Source organism: Rhamphochromis longiceps, linkage group LG7, assembly GCF_057381845.1.
Source record: "Rhamphochromis longiceps isolate RC_006_pf linkage group LG7, R_longiceps_female_GT1.1, whole genome shotgun sequence".
Lineage (NCBI taxonomy): Eukaryota > Metazoa > Chordata > Actinopteri > Cichliformes > Cichlidae > Rhamphochromis > Rhamphochromis longiceps.
In genome coordinates, this window is record NC_140563.1 from 71,242,503 (window position 1) to 71,261,288 (window position 18,786).

At 46.5% G+C, this 18,786-nt stretch overlaps 2 protein-coding genes and 1 long non-coding RNA gene across 3 annotated transcripts in view; 2 read left to right on the forward strand and 1 right to left on the reverse strand.

The window, feature by feature from the left end:
- The window catches only part of LOC146666980 (uncharacterized), a 31,607-nt gene that overhangs the window by 3,349 nt on the left and 9,472 nt on the right, over window positions 1-18,786 (forward strand). The window lies entirely within an intron of this gene.
- Window positions 10,142-12,890, reverse strand: LOC146666981 (sorting nexin-20-like). Its single transcript, XM_085411464.1, has 3 exons — window positions 12,510-12,890; window positions 12,031-12,173; window positions 10,142-10,862 (listed from the first exon to the last, which is right to left on the reverse strand). Exons 1-3 carry the CDS (start codon window positions 12,565-12,567, stop codon window positions 10,191-10,193), a joined length of 873 nt encoding a protein of 290 aa, XP_085267590.1. The 5' UTR covers window positions 12,568-12,890; the 3' UTR covers window positions 10,142-10,190.
- Window positions 14,506-15,623, forward strand: LOC146666982 (apoptosis facilitator Bcl-2-like protein 14). The gene is made up of 6 exons (XM_085411465.1): window positions 14,506-14,653; window positions 14,779-14,850; window positions 14,921-14,995; window positions 15,095-15,153; window positions 15,224-15,496; window positions 15,600-15,623. The coding sequence occupies exons 1-6, from the start codon at window positions 14,506-14,508 to the stop codon at window positions 15,621-15,623; spliced, it is 651 nt and encodes a 216-aa protein (XP_085267591.1).

Below are 18,786 nucleotides of genomic sequence, written 5' to 3' on the forward strand. Positions count from 1 at the left end.
TCAGTTACATAAAACAACTCCAGTTTGGAATTTATGTACTGTATCCACCATATAATAAATAAGCATGTAGCATAATAACTATAACACACAGAAAGCTACACAACATGAGGAGCACAAAGTCAAAGTAAACTTTATTGTTATCTCTGCTATACACAGTACAGTATATAGAAAGACGACACAACGAGGGCTGTGAGTTCGAGAGTCCGATGGCTTGCAAGAAAAAGCTGTCATGCAGTCTGGAGGATCAGGCCCGATGCTATGATAGCGTCTGCCGGATGGAAGGAGAGAAAAGAGTCCATGTGAGGGGTGTGAGGGGTCAGGCACGATGCAAGAGGCCTTACTGATGCAGCACACAAGATGTCCTGTAGCAGAGGGAGAGATGTTCCGATGGTCTTGGCAGCTGTTTTAACTACAAGTTTCTGACAATGACAATAAAGACATTCTATTCACACTGCTTTTATTAGAAATAATCAAACTGTTACATGTTACTACACACTAACTACACACTAACTACACACTCCAAGAACACTAAATGTCACAAATCTCTCACATGTCAGAACTTCCTATTGATGTCGTCTTGCCGTCGTCACATCCAAAGCTTGCCTCTCTCCCCAAACAACCAAATGCCATATAATTTTTTGATTGGTCGACATGGTACATTGTTCCACTATTCATTGCTAATTGTAGAAAGGCTCAAATTCCAAATAAAGAACATTATCATATGCAAAACTACGGCAGCAAGAGATTGTTTTAGGGTGCCACCCCAGTAGATCCGCCCCTGCTGCAGCACCAAGTTTATCAATAATGATCAATAATACTTTAAGGAGTCTGTATCTGTATGCTCATTTATATCCTATCTATCAATCCCTAAATGTGATCAGCTCCTGATCCTTGGACTCACCTCTCAGGAATCTAAAGCCCCTTCTCCATTAGTACCTACTTGGATTGACTCGACACGGATCGACTGGTTTTCCATTACAATCAAGTACCTCCTAATGTTCATGGTCGTTGTCATACGTTTTTTTTTTACATTTTTATGTTCCCCTAAAAAGGTCCAGGGGGTGAGGGGAAATAACGAAATGTGTCCGGGTCAAAAAAAGGAGACAGCGAGACAAAATGGTTAAATTAAAGAGTTTTAGGGGAGTCACATGATGGAGCGTTTGGGAATGGCCGCGCCATAGAGAGTCTCTGACCCCCATCGATCCTACATTAGTTTTAAAACAAGGTAAACGCTCCCAAATAATATATTTCCTCACTGCGGTGACTTGCTAGATCAGTGTCCTTGGATTTATTGAGAGACATGGCCACAGGAACTAAGAAGAAGAGCGTGCAAACCCGAATCTCCACGGTGGCGGCGGGGGAAAGTAATGCTAGCAGTGCCAAGGTTAGCCCTGCTAGCCAAGAAGAAGGGCCAAAGATGGATATAAGCGGCCTGTTTGCCGAAACGACTAAGCTTGGAACTATCCTAACTAGTGTTGCGGCCGATGTATCTCACATCAAGTCAGATATGGTGGAATTTAAAAACGCTATAAGTGCAATCCAAATACGGATGACTGAAGCTGAGGGCCGCATTTCAGATGTGGAAGACAAAATGAGGAGCATAACAGAAGATAATGGCAAAAACGCTAAAAAGCTTGAACAACTTTGGGCCCGAGTAGACGACCAGGAAAACAGAAACCGCAGAAAGAACGTTCGGCTTATCGGTCTGGAAAGTGGTGGCAGCATAAATGATTACGTGATGAAGATACTCGCGGATGGCCTAGGTCTACGAGGGGAGGAATATGAGCTGGAACGATGCCACAGAAGTACGAGACCACGCCCGGGACCTGGTCAGCCACCTCGAATCGTGCTGGTGAGATTTCTCCGTTACACTGCACGACAAAAAGTTCTCATGACTGCTAAGCAGAAGAAAGGAATACTGTGGGAGAACTGCTTCTTGTCATTTTATAAAGATATGACCGCGGAGCGAGCGGCGCAGAGGAAGCTTTTCTCCCCAGTAATGAAGAAGCTATGGCAGCATCAGATAAAGCACACTCTGGCACATCCAGCAAAACTTCGATTAACATGGAAAGGCCAGCAGAAGAGCTTGGATTGAACCGGCTGTTCAAACCCCCACAAGGCTGCCCGCTGGGATTGAAATGATGGGAGAGGCGTGAGTTTCTCAAAATGGGCTCATTGAGTCAGCACGGATAAGCTCTTGGAGAGGCTACGGCTGCTGTGAATACTCAGAATAACATCTCTGACTGCAGACTGGATACATCTCGGGGAGGCACACTGCCGTGAGTTCTCAGAATCGGCTCCTTGAGCACATGAAATGACAACATCACAGAACGCAAGTATGGCGAAGCTCGCGGCTCTTCAGCGGGAGATTGAGAGACCAGTGTTGGACTGTAGAACTGCTTTGAAATTCATATGAGCTGTTCGCACTAAAGTAAAAGCCACCATCACTTCATGTGGATACCCCTTTGGCGCCAGCTGCAAGGCCGGAGCTGAACAAAACACCCTGATAACGACTGTGTTTAGTCTGTTCTTCCCATTCCCTGCAAGGCCACCTGGGTTAGCTGGAAGACTGTTTACTTAGCCTGGCAGGGCGAAGGACACTGTCTCAGCTGAACTATGGACACACACACAAATACATATTCTGATACTGATAAGCACTCATCGACGCATCACCCTCCCTACCCCGGATCCAACGCCACCTCCAACGCTTACCTCCCCTCTGATGTGGACATCGGGTCAGCTGGAGGCGCAGTCAAAGATTGCAGCGGTCCCAGATCAGATGTACACACTGGAACTCTTTGCCATGTTGCTGTCTGTGTTTATTGTGCTATGGTGTGTTGATATCTGTGCATTCCTGTATTATCCTTCTGTGTTACACATTTCAATGTTTTTTTCCTGCTACCTAGCCTGACCTGTCTCCCCAATGTGATGTTTGTGTATTGTAAGTACGGTCGGCAAGGTCTGTCATCTCGGTTGTGGGCAAAAGACCTAAAACTGACAAATAAAGGCTATCTCATCTCATCTCTCATATATAAGAGACAAATATTGTTCGTTTAATACGTTGGCATTATTACATTTGGCTCAATGCTTACATGTACTGTATAAACACATGTTCATACTTTTATTCCACAATCAGAGAGAAAGAAACAGAGAGAGAGTGCAGGACAGACAGACAGGTGACAGTCTCAGGTGTACACACTGCTACACAACAGCACAGAGAAGCAGGATTTAGTGTTTGTGTTATTACGAGTGTAAACAAGAAGAGTTCCAGATGGTGCAGTGGACACATGTGTGACTGCTGTGATTAAAGCATCTTTCTTTCAGCTTAACGAGTGAACCGTCAGCTCGTTCAAACACACGTTAAAGTCCGTTTGGCTCGACACCACCGAACAGAGGCAGCAATATAACACAGCTCACATTAACAGTGCAGTGGATCCTGCTTGTGCTGTGATATTCAGGACTGCAAACCGAGCAGCATCACTGACTTTCAGCTTGTTGTGTTTGTGGATATATGACTGACTTTAATTATCCATGAAATCATCACAATCTCTGTAAGATTAAGGTCGACTATATATATATTTAGAAGTAGAGGCTTTAAAACCAAGTTAACGCTGAAAGTACAAACATCGCTAATGTCACATATCTTTGCTGACATGTGGCCAACAGTAATGTTTTAATGTTCTTCATTATTAAACATTCGCACATAGATAAGTGACGTCATATTCAGTACTTACTTTTGACAGTTCACTCTTGGCCGCTCCCTTCTGCCGTATTTTGTGCCTAGCAGGGCGAAGGACACTGTCTCAGCTGAACTCTGGACACACACACACATACACTGATATGCACACACTCATCCCCCCTCCAAACGCCTTCGACGCTTATTCCCCTCCGATGCTGACGGCGGATCAAGGAGACTAGCGCACGCAGGCCCAGATGTCTCTCACCCTTTACCCCCCCTGTTGCTTGTCATGTGTTTCTTTGGTGTATTAAGAGTGTTTTCATTTGCAGAGGTGTTTTTTTCTGTTCTCAGACTGATCTCCCTGTTGGAGCTCAGTCTGGGGGGAGTTATTTTTTCTCCTTATCTTTCCTCATGTGGTGCATTTTCCATTGTTATACCTCTCTGACCTGTCTTCCCCATGTGATGTTTGTGTCATGTATGTATGGTCAGAAGGGTAAGTTGGCGCTGGCAAAGGTCGGCAGCGTTAACCCAATTTCCTTTGGGGTCAACCTTCAGGATCAATAAAGTTTTATTGAATTGAAAATTCTCCACACCCACCGCCGCGCTATGAATTGTGGGACATATGGGACCACGAAGCGTGCACCGGACCACGCTTGATATTTGGGGAAATCGACGGCGCATTTGAAGTACACTTCGAATTGGGACAGCCGTCGTCGCGTGGCGGTGACGTAATCACACTCAAAATGCGTACTTCAAGCGTGCGGTCTCTGAATTGGGACACAGCCTAATTTGCATTTACGTGAAATGTTGTCTTCACTTGTATTAACATGTTTTTGGTATGAATTCTGCTGTCTGTATTCTATGTATCATATGGCAATAAAAGTAGTTTTATCTTCAATCCATTGTTTATTTGCTGAATTTTAAAGCAATTACAATTTTTTTAACCCAAATATGACTGTAATGTAACCATTGTGATGGGTTATGAGCTTTCTACCCAATTTTTGGTAACCTCAACTTTAATCAATGGTCAATTCAACCCAGTTTTTGGATAGTTATCCTAACCCAGTATGCCAAATCAAACCAGTAACCCAGGGTTGGCTCGGTCTATATTTGACCCAGCACTGGGTTACAAATGCAGTTATTTTTAACCCAGCAGCTGTTAGTGTGTATTAAAGAATGGTAATGATCAACTGCTTTTCATCCAGAAAACTGTTGTTCATGTTAGCCAATGTGAGCAACATTTAGCCAACTTGTGCTCTCATTTTAGTTTTATTTTGCCCCTCACCCCAACCAGTCAAGGCAGATGGCCCCGCCCCTCCATGAGGCTGTTTCTGCTGTAAGTTTCTTCCTGTTTAAAGGGAGTTTTTCTTTCCCACTGTCGCCTAGTGCTTGCTCATAAGGGGTCATTTGATTGTTGGAGTTTATGATGTAGAATTTAACTGCACAGATGTAGCCCCACCAACTGTTCTGTCATCATTACACACGAGGATATTTTGATATTTAATGACAAAAAAAGTTGAGTTACCTAAAACACAGGTGCCAAACTCCAGCCCTCGAGGGCCGCTGTCCTGAAACTTTTGCATGTGTCCCTGCTGCAACACACCTCAATTCAATTAGCAGGTTATTAGGAAGACTCTGTAGAACGTGACTGCATGCTGAGGTGGCAAATCAGCCATTTGATTCATGTTACAGTAGCTCATGACTGAATGAGCATGGTGCAATAAAAGTGCATTTAGAAGCAAGTGTTTTACATTTACTTACATTTAATTGAGCAGCATACTTGACTGTACGCGGAGGCTTGCCTCCAACTCTGTATATTTTTATATATTTTATTTTATTGTTGACTCTATTTAATTTGTAAAATGTGTACACACACACACACACACACACACACACGTAGAAACACACGTTTAGTATACATCCATCCAGTAATGCATATACTATTATATATTGTACATATATTTATTAGTCTCAGATTTAGCCATTCTTATATTTTGCTTGTTCTTATGTTATTGTATTTTTGCACACCTCTGTTGCTTGTGAAGCTCGCACACAAGAATTTCACTCGCATGTACTGTACCAGAATACCTGCACATGTGATGTGCAGAGATGGGCAGTAACGCGTTACTGCCCATAGTAAGGGATTACTATTGCAAAAACGGTAATTAGATTACCGTTACTTTCCCGTAGGAACGCTGCGTTACTGCGTTACTAAAACCGTGATATTTTTTTTTGCGAGAATGTCTCACGACAGTGACGTAAGCGAGTGCGCCGTTCGTGACAACAGCTGTGTGCAGATCAACAATGGATCATATATCGAGTGCAGAGAGAGTATGAGCGTGCAGCGTTTAAAGCGTGGAAGTACTGACCTTACTTTGAGTTTGATTCCATAAAAAGTGACAAAAACATTAGTGTCCGCTGTGCGTGGGAAGAAAACTTCTTTTTACAGCAAAAAACCCCTAAACTTCCAACAAGCACCGAGTAGCTACGACGTAATGGGAAACTCACAGAGAAACTCACAGAGAAACTCGCGGATTCTTCCACTGACCGCGGCACACCTGCACCAGGGTAAACCTCCGCCTACCCCACTCCTGCTTTACAGGTGAAAATAGAGCAACAGGACCGCTGAGTCTTTGACTTTATTTATTTTCTGCTGTGTTTTACTTGCATCTATTTCAAAGACTGAGTGTAAACACAAAAAATATTTTATTTTATGTGCTGGAATGTGCAGAAAATAGGTTTAACTGTTAAACTAATTTCTTCCAGTCAGAGAATGTTGCAGATAATTAAATGTTTGCTTGATGCATAAAGTTAAAAGATTAAAACTAATAAAACAAGTTTAAAAAGAGACTTTTCCATTTGATTACATTTTGTATGATGATTATGTAGAAAAAGTAGAATTGGGCTAAAAGATCTATCACTCTATCACCTCTTCAGGTTGTAAATCGTGTTTTTAAAAAGTAACTAAGTAACTAAGTAATTAATTACTTTTGAAAATAAGTAATCAGTAAAGTAATGGGATTACTTTTTGGGGGAAGTAATCAGTAATTAGTTACTGATTACTTTTTTCAAGTAACTTGACCAACACTAGTGATGTGACAATAAAAGTGATTTGATTTGATTTGAGATCTGGTTTTCTTTGCCAAATGATGAAAAAAGTGACCACCTTATAATTGGTTCACATTGACAGAATTTATTTGTCTTTGTTGGTCTCTTTATAAAAATGTCATGCCCTCTTTGTATTTCTCCAGTAGTTACTCTTGAATTCTGTTTCTATGCGATGTTGTTAACGTTTACTAACTGGTGTGAGTGCGGGGAAATGTTAGCATGCTCACACACTAGCTAAGCTAACAAGGCGCTGACTCAGTAAACCGCCATATTGATCACCATTGTTGCTCTACTTTACAATACCTCTGCTCCGGCTGTGAGTGCCCTCCCTCTCAGCCCGTACCCACCCTTTCAGGCACCACAGATCCCAACAGTGACATAGCGAGCCAGTTCGAGTTGGACTTTGCCCTCCCCCCAGTCCTCCAGTGCCAGTCTGGACACCTGGCGTGTACAGTCCAGCCTGTAACTTAACCAGAACTGGTTGTTGCCTCCTGTAAAATGTCATTTTTGTCTTTTTGATCCACTCGTCCATGCGTGTATGCAGAAGCATAACTGTGAAGATTAACATTTTAATAAACACCTGTCATGAACATACATGTCTTCTTCCCCAGGTGTGCACTAACTGCTGTGCTAGGCTCAGTTTGTGCCCAACATGCTGAGGTCCCCTGGGTTCCAACAGGAACCTGGCCATGGAGAAGGTGGCCAACTCTGTCCTCTTCCCCTGCATGCACGCTGCATAAGGGTTCACTGGGTTTATTATCATGTGTGAAATATCAGTGCATCACGAAGAGAAACTGCTCTTGGTTCGTCTATAGGATGTTCAGCTTGTTGGCTCTAGAGAGGACCAAAGGGTGCTTCCTTGTGATGAACACCTCACATCTGCATTTCCACAGCATGGAGCACAAATTATGTGTAGGATCTACAGCATGAGTTAAAATGGTAAATGGCTGTATTTGTATAGCGCTTTACTTAGTCCCTATGGACCCCAAAGCTCCTTACAGTACATTCAGTCATCTACACACTGCTGATGGCAGCTACATTGTAGCCACAGCTGCCCTGGGGCGCACTGACAGAGGCTGCTGGACACTGGCGCCACCCGGCAACAGGTGAAGTGTCTTGCCCAAGGACACAACGACCGAGACTGTCCAAGCCGGGGATCGAACCGGCCACCTTCTGATTACAAGACGAACTGGCAACTCTTGAGCCACGATCGCCCACTGATTTCCAAAGGCACGAAGAAAAAAAGCCCTCACTGTGTTTGAGTAATTAAGAGTTCTGATCTATGGGCTGATTTAGGAAACAGGATGAAAAAAATGGAAGAATCAGTTATTTAGAAGGAAAGGTAACTTACCAGTAAACAAATCACGCTTCTCCAGTCCTCTGCTGACATCACTGACTGTTACCAAATCACATGATCGAGTTCTGCTATATCTCATAGGATACTGTAACTGGGAATCAGGTATGATCTGTGAGGAATTTTATTTGTGTTAATCCAACTAATGTCATTAATCACATGTGCACATCATCCATCTGTATAAAGTCGGAGTTATTTGGAATTAGATCTTGGAAATTATATCTAATGATTGTAGAACAAAGTTCATTTCTTTTTGCCTGTGTGGTTTTCTGTAAATATACTTGAACAGGTCTAGTTACCACTTTTTTAAACCCTTACGGGCGATCGTGGCTCAAGAGTTGGGAGTTCGCCTTGTAATCGGAAGGTGGCCGGTTCGAGCCCCGGCTCGGACAGTCTCGGTCGTGGGCAAGACGCTTCACCTACCGCCTACTGGCGATGGCCAGAAGGGCCGATGGCGTGATATGGCAGCCTCGCTTCTGTCAGTCTGCCCCAGGGCAGCTGTGGCTACAACTGTAGCTGCCTCCACCAGTGTGTGGATGACTGGGTGTGTGAAGCGCTGTGGGGTCCCTAGGCGGGACTAGTAAAAGAGCTAAACAAATACAGGCCATTTACCTTACAAGGTAAAAGCACTGGGAATGTAAACCATTACAAACAACTTAGGGATCATATTGGTATTTGTCCTCTTTTAAACAACTTCAATAATTTTAAAAGTAAAAGATCAAGAGAAGAAGATAAGAAATGAAAGGAGAAAACCAGAAATTACACTCAGTTAATTACTTTCCATGGCATGTTTCTGAGAGCATACATGTTTCTGGGTCTCCTGTCAGGTTCAAGCAGCACCTTCATCCTCAGCTCTGCTGCTTCCGTCATCACCAGAACTCCTCCGTCAGTCCGTCACACCCGTGCTCCACCAACTCCACCGGCTGCGGTTAAACACTGTTCAAGTTCAAGCTTCTCCACCTTCTCCACCTTTAAGTCTCTACTGTTCTTCTCTGAACACATCTTCGCCCTCTCAGGTCCTCCGTCCATCACTCTCCACTTTCCAGCCTCTCAGAGCACACTTCCTTCCACCTGTCACATGACTCCTCTGTCCTTACTGATGTTATATTCATGTTTCTGTGAGGTGACTTTAAATCAAACGTATTATTATTCATGTATTTGGGAGGAAGCCGGAGAGAACACGAGAACACGGACAGTTCCCTGTTGTCATTAACAAATGTACTCAAACAGAAGCTAACCTGGCATCATAACTACAGTGCTGACTTTGGCCACACCCCCACTCACCTGTTGGTTTTCGCCCTGTGCTCACAAACACATCGATAAAAGCTAACGCTCCAGGATCTGTTTACATACTCATGTAAATATGCACATGTGCAAAAATGATGTTTACAGTAAAATGGGTCTCTTATGGATGATAAACAGATAATCCAAATCTCAGATTAGCTCATAATCTCTGATGATGTTAGCTATACAGGGCACATAAACAAGCTAAGTGACATAGTGAGACCTGAACAGTTTGCACTTTGGCTCATTAACATGAGAGATACAGCGAACTTGAATCTGATGATTTAACCTGTTGTAACGTTTGCAGTACACAGACGGTTCCAACTGAACTGAGCAAAAACAGCAAAACACAAAAACAGCTGCGTGAACGAAAAGGTCTTTGTTCTGTTTTTGAATGTACACACAGTCGTAACTGATCTCAGGTGAGCAGCAGCTTGTTCCAAAGAGCAGCAACTGAAAGCAGATCGGAGATCTGATCCTGGAGCAGCAGGTGCTGACCCCCACCCAGAGCTACCACAGGATGACCAAAGACGCGGCTTCAGTACTGTGTGGTCAGATTTCCATGGTAGAGTCAGCCGTTAATCGCTAATCATCAAACATCATGAATCAGACCCAATACCAAAATTACTTTTAAATACTTTATTGCAGGACAGTACTGCAGTACTCTGGGTACTCTGACCCACTGTGAGCTGTTACACCTCCACAGCTGGCAGGGGCTGTGCAGGGGTTTACCTGCTAATCCAGGTGTGGATGGCCGCTCCACCCTCAGAGGAACTCCTGGATCACTACCTCCTTCAGAGAGTGGGAGGACGCTTCCCCACGCTCGGCATCTCTCAGAGCGGTCAACTCATCCTGCAGCTGAGCCACGGGCCGGCCCAATTGGTACCCGAGGTCCACCAGCAGCTCCAGCAGCGGCGCTCTGTAGCGCGTCAGTCCGTAGCGCCTCACTGGAGGCAGCGCTCTCTGAGCGGCGGAGAACGCCCGCTCCGGTTCGTCCAGGTCCCGGTAGCAGACAGCGAGGGCGGCGAGGGCGGGCACGAGGAGGGTGGGCTTCTGCCAGGGCAGCAGCTTCTCCTGGATGTCCAGCACGGTCTGCAGCAGCTCTGCGGCTGGCCGGAACTGCCCCGCCCGGAGCAGGCCGTGCGCCCGCTGCTGCTCCTGCTCTGTGAAGAAAGCCGAGAAGCAAGGCGAGTGTCTGACGCAGCGCGTGGCGTACAGCTTCGCCAGGTAGTCCTGCAGCGCCAGGCGCCGCTCCCCGATGCTCTCGGGGGAGAAGTTCCCCGAGAGCATCTTACGAGGCAGCTGCACCTCCTCCAGCTCCTCGTCAAACTCCTCCAGCAGTTTGTGGTGGAAGCGGGAGAAGTCGCTGTAGCGGCGCTCCACCGAAACACGGCGGGAATCGAAGCTGCCAGAACGCATCACCACCACCTGGTAGAGCTGCAAACAAACAGAAAGAACCGTGACCTTTGACCTTTAAAGTTTAAAGTTAACTCTGCTGCAGCGCAAACAGCCAGTCAGAGAAACAGGCTGGACTTCCTGTTCCCTCTCAACGGTGAACCCACCGCAGGCGTCTTTTCTCTGAGACGTTATGCTGACGATTATATTCATTCATACAACACCGAATCACGACCGATCACCTCGAGGTGCTTTACACTGTAACATAAAGACTCTACAACCATACAAAGAAAACAGAGAACCCCCAACAGTCATGTGACCCCTATGAGCAGCACTTTGGCGACAGTGGGAAGGAAAAACTCCCTTTTAACAGGAAGAAACCTCCAGCAGAACCAGGCTCAGGGAGGGGCGGGGCCATCTGCTGTGATTGGTTGAGGTGAGAGAAGGAAGACAGAAGAGAGACAGAAGTTAATAATAACTAATGATTAAACACCCAGTGCATCATGGGAATCACCCAGCAGCCTACACCTATTGCACCATAACTAAGGGACTATGTGCTTCGTCCTGATGATGATGCTGTGTTTTGGTCCTCTGGGGCACCATAGACAAGCAGAAAGTTGCTGATGTGTCAGTTTGAATATTTCCTTCATTATGGAGCACATTAGCTTCTGTGACCGCACGGCATCGGTTACCTGCACTCATCAATGAACAGCTCCCTGACTGAGTTTTACATGTTTGAGGTTTAAAATGAACACACCTGACAGTGGCAGGCAGGGAAACTGTTGGGACCGCACAGCAGGTGGACAGGTGAGTGCAGGCAGGTGTGTTAAAGCTGGTCTTTGGGTTGCTTATTATCTCAAATATGTCTTCATATAAAGATTTCACTGCTCAGCCAGTGCCTCTTATGACCAGAGTTCACCTTTACTGCTTCCTGCTCCAACAGCCACACCTTTGGAAAATAAGCCCCTCCTCCTCAGGTTAAACTTTCACTTCCTGCGGGCTCACCTTCACTGAAAGTTAGCTGGGAACATTTACAGGTTAGCCGCTTTGCCCCTCATCCTCATCCTCTGTCTGAAAGAATCTCTTCTGATTGGCTGTCCCTCAAAAACAGAAGGTATTTCACCTCTATGACATCACAGGGATCCAAGAGTATAAAAACTGCTGAGCAGAGTGTTTGGAGTCGGCTGGTGGGTGTGTTTCGGTGTCTCACCACGTATTTGTGTAGCACGTGCTCGACGATGCGGGTGGAGGGGATCTCAAAGAGCAGCCGGACGGGTCGCTCTCGCTGCTTCACCGCCCTCCAGTTCTGCTGCAGCTCCTTAGTGGTTAAACTGGAAGAGCTGGGCAAGTCCTCTGAAACAGCAAACACAGCGAGTCAGCACCCACTGCTGGACTGGCACACCTGTGGAAAGGCTGCATTATTAGGGGCGGGGCCTCTTTGACTCTACGTGCTGCTTTAGCAGCTGCCAGCCTCTTTGAAACCCACCTCCCTACCAGCTCCTCTTTTCACTGTTTCTGACGTGAATCATTGGCTGCAAACACATAAATATCTGCCAGATTAAAGCTCAGCGTCACTGTTTACTCGGGTGGAGGTCTGAAATGTGAGTGAGACTTGACCTAAAAGTTTGACGTCTCAGTTCAGACAGAAGAATGAAGAAGAGGAAGGTTAAAGGTGAAAGATGACAGAACCTGGAGTCATTGTGTCCACCTCAGTCAGGTCTTGGGCTCCCTGCTGAGCTTCTGCCATCGGGTCCAAACTGCTGATCTGAGGCCAGAGAAGCTCGCTTATCCTCCTGATGTTCACTCAGTGATGGGCAGCTGTGTTTTCTGGCTCTGCTTCATCTCTTTTGGATTTTTTTATTCCTGTAAAGATCAAAGCTGCCAGTGTGGCTCCTGCAGGTGAGTGAGGGGTTAAAAAGGCCCAAGCGGGCCTGCCGAGCGTCGCTAACAGAAGAACGTGCTGCACGTTTGCGTGCTGACAGACGAGTGCAGGCAGGAGGAAGTCGACTTCAGCAAACATGCTGAAGAGGAAGTGAAATGAAAGACCAGTGTGTCGTAAATGGTGTGTGAGAGAGGTGCTTGTTTCATGGCTGCGGAGCAGCAGGCGGGTGGAGTTAGCTAGCAGAAAGCAGTGTTTTGCATGCAGCTCCTCTCTGCTCCTCTAGGGGGAGCTCTGAAAGCTCTTTAAGCTTTAATGTCCATCTGCAGGTGCACAGGCAGGTCAGAGGTCACAGGCAGACACCACTGAGTAGTCTTTATTAGATTTACCTTGACATGCTTCACAGTGTTAGAGAGGAACTCAGACGAGCCCTCTGAGCAGCTTTCTGTGACAGAGGGGAGGAAGAAGACCTCCAGCAGAACCAGGATCAGGGAGGCAGACGTGGTTCAGACGATGCTTGCTGCGGTTTAACAGGATAAATCAAGCTGTGACTCATCTGCACAGCTGAACTTTGACCTATGGTGCTCAGAAGGAACTGAGACTAAAGTAAAAATAAAACCAGTCTCAGTGACGGAAATAAAAATGAAAGCCAGACTTTAGAAAAACAGGAAACCTGACCACAAAACTACCCCCCCCCCAGCTGCGTGTCTCCACCCCTGCATGATCACGTGCCTGGCTCAGGGCGGCAGCAGGGCGCAGTTTTAGAGGAAGCACCTGCGCAGACTCGGTTCTTCTGCGCTGTGACGCTGATCAGCTGTTTCTCCGTCAAAGTGAAAGTAAAAGTGTTCTCGCTCGCGTCGCAGCTCCAGGATCAGCTGATCCGACAGGTTCGCTCTTCCTCCTCCGCAGGTGTCCTGGACACGGTGAGTCAGGTGCCAACATCACGGCAGCCCGAGCCGTTATTCCTCGCTCTTAAGGGCGATCGTGGCTCAAGAGTTGGGAGGTCGCCTTGTAATCGGAAGGTTGCCGGTTCGAGCCCCGGCTTGGACAGTCTCGGTCGTTGTGTCCTTGGGCAAGACACTTCACCCGTTGCCTACTGGTGGTGGTCAGAGGGCCCGGTGGCGCCAGTGTCCGGCAGCCTCGCCTGTGTCAGTGCGCCCCAGGGTGGCTGTGGCTACAATGTAGCTGCCATCACCAGTGTGTGGATGTGTGGATGACAGGTTGTGTAAAGCACTTTGGGGTCCTTAGGGACTAGTAAAGCACTATATAAATACAGGCCATTTACCATTTAATAACCGCGTGGGAGGACACGGTGGAGAGGTGATGGAAACACAGTGGCTGTAAAAGGAAGCAGGTCGCACTGCCCTAACCCGGCATCACCAGAGAGATGCCGAAATTAAAGGATGATTTATTCATTAAGGGAACAAAGTGATCAAACCTACCTGCCTGTGTGCAAAAGTAACTGCCCCATAAACCTGATAACTGTTTATTGTGTTTGAGTTGGTACAGCATTTAGGAGAGGAAGTTCAGTAGAATACAGTAAAATGCAGTAGAACATGCATCGGTTTTGACAGCAGGCAGCTGATGGCGTGCTCACCGTGCCCACTTGCACCAAACAGGCTCAGACACTGATGTCCACTTTTCTGTAAATAGTTATTATCTGACCGACTCTTCCTGCTCCTTTATTTGTGAATGCTGCACAGAGCGAGCGTGGTGGAGGTCTCTGTTTCTTCATTTCATTTTAAATACAGACGTTCAAATATTCTGGTAAGCTCTGGTTTCTGCTCTGACTCTCAGCAGCTGAAAATGACAAGCCAGCGAGCTGAAGATGCCACGGAAACCAGCGAGGTGTTCCAGCTGCTGGAAAAGTACTGCAGCAAGAGGTCAAAACAGCGCTCACCTGAGATGGCAGTGAGGACGATTGCTGCCCGCCGTGTGAAAGGAAACGTCCCAGGTTGGTTTGAACTGTGAGCACGCAGCTGGTGCTTCCTCCTTCCTCTGCTCACCAACACGGGAAAGATTCTCTGTGGGTCTTCTGATGTGCTCACCTGTGTGCTCACCTGTGTGCTCTCTGGTCAGTTATCTTTCCTCAGGGTCCAGCTCCCAGTGCAAGTTTCCAGAAGTCTCTGGAGGTTGTACTTGATGGAGAAGGTGAGTGAACAGGTGTTTCTCTGACGTCCTGTCCGTGTCGAGGCTCAGACTCATCACGCCGACCGCTCAGTTTGTTTCTCAGGTGAGTCTTCCACCTGTGATGAGGTGCACAACAGGACGCTCAGTACCTCAGCGCACACGGATGGTGAGTGTCCAAAGCGGCAGCAGGACGCTTGTGTGAAGGTGAGAATGTCGGAGTCCTTTTACTCTGCCTGTTCTAACGAGGCGTCTCGCTGTGCCGCAGACATCGTCCAGAGGCTGGTAGAGCTGATCAGAGCGGAGGGAGACGACATCGACAGGAAGGTGAATCAGACGCGTAGATGGCTGCGGCAGGTAGGCAGCTCAGTACTGAACACCGGTGTATTTCTGTCAGATCAAACAGAACCTGGACCTCCAGCAGCAGCTCAGAGACCTGGACTATGACATGTTCAAGGAGCTCACCTCCAGCGTGCAGAGCCTGGTCCACCCGGCGGAGCGGGCGGCACCCTCTGAGGTTCACATTCAGAGGCAGAAGATCGCTCTGGTCTTCGAAGTGACCAGCAGGCTGTCAGCCACGAGTCTGGTCCACCAGAGGAGGGTGCTGAGCTTTGGAGAGCGGTACATTCAGGAGAACCACTCGGCTTGGGTGGAGCAGCACAGAGGCTGGGTGAGCATGAAGATGTGTTAGAACGTGAACTGTTAACTTTCACTGATGTTGAAGCGATTTCTGTGAAATGAAAACGATTTCTGGGTATGTTGTCTCTGTCCAGGCTGAAGCTTTCAGCATCGACTGAGCCGCACGAACCTCAGAGGAATCTCCAGGTGGAGGTCACCACGCTGTCAAAGTTCAAGTATTTGAGCCATATTTGTTTTGTAAAAGTAGAATTTTTTAAAATAAACTTTTGAAAAACACACATGCTGACTGAGTGTCACTGACAGTCTTTGTAAACTGAGAAGTTCTTACACCCATCAAACTCTCGCTCCGCCTTCCTGGACGGTCAGTGACCTCGCAGCAGCCATGTTACTGGTCACACGATGTCATTACAAATGCTCCAAAAGGCTCCAACAGCACAAACGCGGTGCAGAGCTCAGCCAAGCAGCTACAGCCACCTGTGTCACCATCCACCTGTCAGTCAAAGAGGCCACGCCCCTAACAATGCAAACTTTCAATCAGCTACAGAGACCAAACGGTTTGTGTATCAGACTGTAAACATGTTGATCTTAACACAGGAGTCTATGAGTGCTGACTTCATTCAGTTCAATTCAACTTTATTTATACAAATCACAACAACAGTCACCTCGAGGTGCTTTATATTGTAACCAGACCCCACAATAACACATACAGAGAAACCCCAACAATCATATGACCCCCTATGAGCAAGCACTTTGGCGACAGTGGGAAGGAAAAACTCCCTTTTAACAGGAAGAAACCTCCGGCAGAACCAGGCTCAGGGAGGGGCGGGGCCATCTGCTGTGATTGGTTGGGGTGAGAGAAGGAAGACAGGATAAAGACATGCTGTGGAAGAGAGACAGAGGTTAATAACAGATATGATTCAGTGCAGAGAGGTCTGTTAACACATAGTGAGTGAGAAAGGTGACTGGAAAGGAAAAACTCAATGCATCATGGGAATCTCCCGGCAGCCTACGTCTATTGCAGCATAACTAAGGGAGGATTCAGGGTCACCTGGTCCAGCCCTAACTATATGCTTTAGCAAAAAGGAAAGTTTGAAGCCTAATCTTGAAAGTAGAGATAGTGTCTGTCTCCCGAATCCAAACTGGAAGCTGGTTCCACAGAAGAGGTGTTTCTGTGCCGTAGCCTGACTGTGACACATCGTGAACGTTTCAGTCTGTCGTCACAGTCCACTGAAACTAAAAGTCAACCACCTGATTTCTTTATTTTACCAACAAAAACATGTCTTTAGTTTCTGTTATTTGTTAATGATCCTTCAGAGGGTTGTCTCTTTACTTTTAAGTGTTTATGAGTCACATCTACCTCTTTAAAACCCTTTCACCTCTTTCATGAGACCAAACCGTGTGGAAGGGGGTCGGTTTAAAGGAAACGTCCCAGTTTAAACCGTGACGCTGCAGACATTGGCGGTCCTAGCCTGTTTGGAGCGCTGGGCAAGCACTCCCTCTGCCCCCCCCCCCCCCACACACACACACACACACACACACACACACACACACACACAGGCAAAACATATTAAGGATTGTACATTAACATAAAACTGTTGTACACACACACACATATGGAGAGAGAGAGAGTATGCATAGTATGCAAACAGCTACCAAACAGCCATCATAATTCGTCATACAATGAGAACAGGACAAATCAACAACTGACAATGACTGATTACTATTAAAATCTTTAACATAATGTATTGTTTGGAGTTTAGTCTGTTACTGTTGCTATTTTTACCATTTCTTCTTGGAGCAACTGTAACTCACATATTTTCCTCAGGGATTAATAAAGTGTTCTGATTCTGATTGGTTCAGGATGACCTGCCATTATCCAATCATACATCTGCTTACCTGCATCTGTTGCTCGTTTCTCCTCCTCTTCTTTTCTCTTTTTTCTAAACTGAGCTCCTGATGGCTTTGAACTTTTCTTGTCCATCTTGGTTTTAATTTTGCACTCCAGCATGAACACAAATCCCCCAACCCGAGGATCACAACATGATCTAAGAGACCCTAACACACCGACACCTTAGTTCACAGACTCCCTTTGTCTAAGGTGCATTTCTGGGATTTCACACAACCCAGGATTCAGATCATGAATCCATGATGGGCTTGGATTTACATCATTATGAATGAAATGTGCTTTATTTGGAAGCAGCAGGGCCCCTCCCCTTTCCACAGGTTGTGTGACACTTTAAATCATCAAACTGTAAATTTTAAATTGTTATTGATCCTTTACCCCGAGTCCTAAAGTGTATATTTATTTTCTTACTCCTCTTTGTTTCCTTGCACTGCTGTAGCTGGAGCCTCGTCGTCTCGTCTCTATATGCTGGACTGTCTGTAGCGGAGATGACAATAAAGTTTACTTTGACTTCAGCAGCGAGCACGCGCACCGAGGGCTCTCGCGCTCACTTTTCACGTACAGAATTTCGAAAAAACATCGGTGCAGATTATACGTCTGTATCAGGATGTCTGGTGTTTTCGTGTTTGTTGGTTTGTTTTTATTTTGTTTTATTTTGCGAGTTGGTTATTAGATGCTGCTCCCCGCCGATCTCCTCCCTGTGGCGCAAGCAGCAGGCGCACCTCGCAAACGGAGGGCGCCCTTACTCCCAGCAAATGGGCGATAGAAAACCGATCAGTGCCTGTGACATTCCCAGTATGCGCTGGCTGATGTTGGGGCAGCATGAGCATTTTTTTTTTTTTTTTGCCGATGCCCGTGATGCCGCCCCCCACCACGATGCCGCCCGGGCAACCGCCCGTGTCGCCCGTATCTAAAACCGCTACTGCATGCAGAAGCTGAAAGGAGGTGACTCGGTAAAAGAAGGAAAATCACTAAGTAGGAATTATTAGTCCGAAGAGCCAGGGAGGGACTTTTTTCTGGGCTCATCAGAGGATCTAACAGAGCAGGAAGTAAACACCTGTGTCAGGCTCTTTTAGCCACGTCACTGACAGTAAAAGTTTTATTATGTTGGTTCTGATGAGTTTCAGCTGGATGTGTTCCAGGCTACGTCTTTAAATCCAGTTTGAAATGCTGCTGCTGTAGGAGGTCGCACGTTTTGCTTGCTCTTCATCACTTTTAAAAACTCGGCCTAAACTTTTGGCGCTGTGCACAATCGTGCGCCGCCGTATTTTGCAGACATGTCCTCGCCGTCTCAGCTCTTCAGGTCACTCATTACAGGTCGCACCTCGTACTCACCTTTCAGGTCGTAGCACCTACTATTTGTGAGCATCTCCCCTTTATTATCAACTCTGAGGCTTGTCATCATGTGCTTTCTTTCT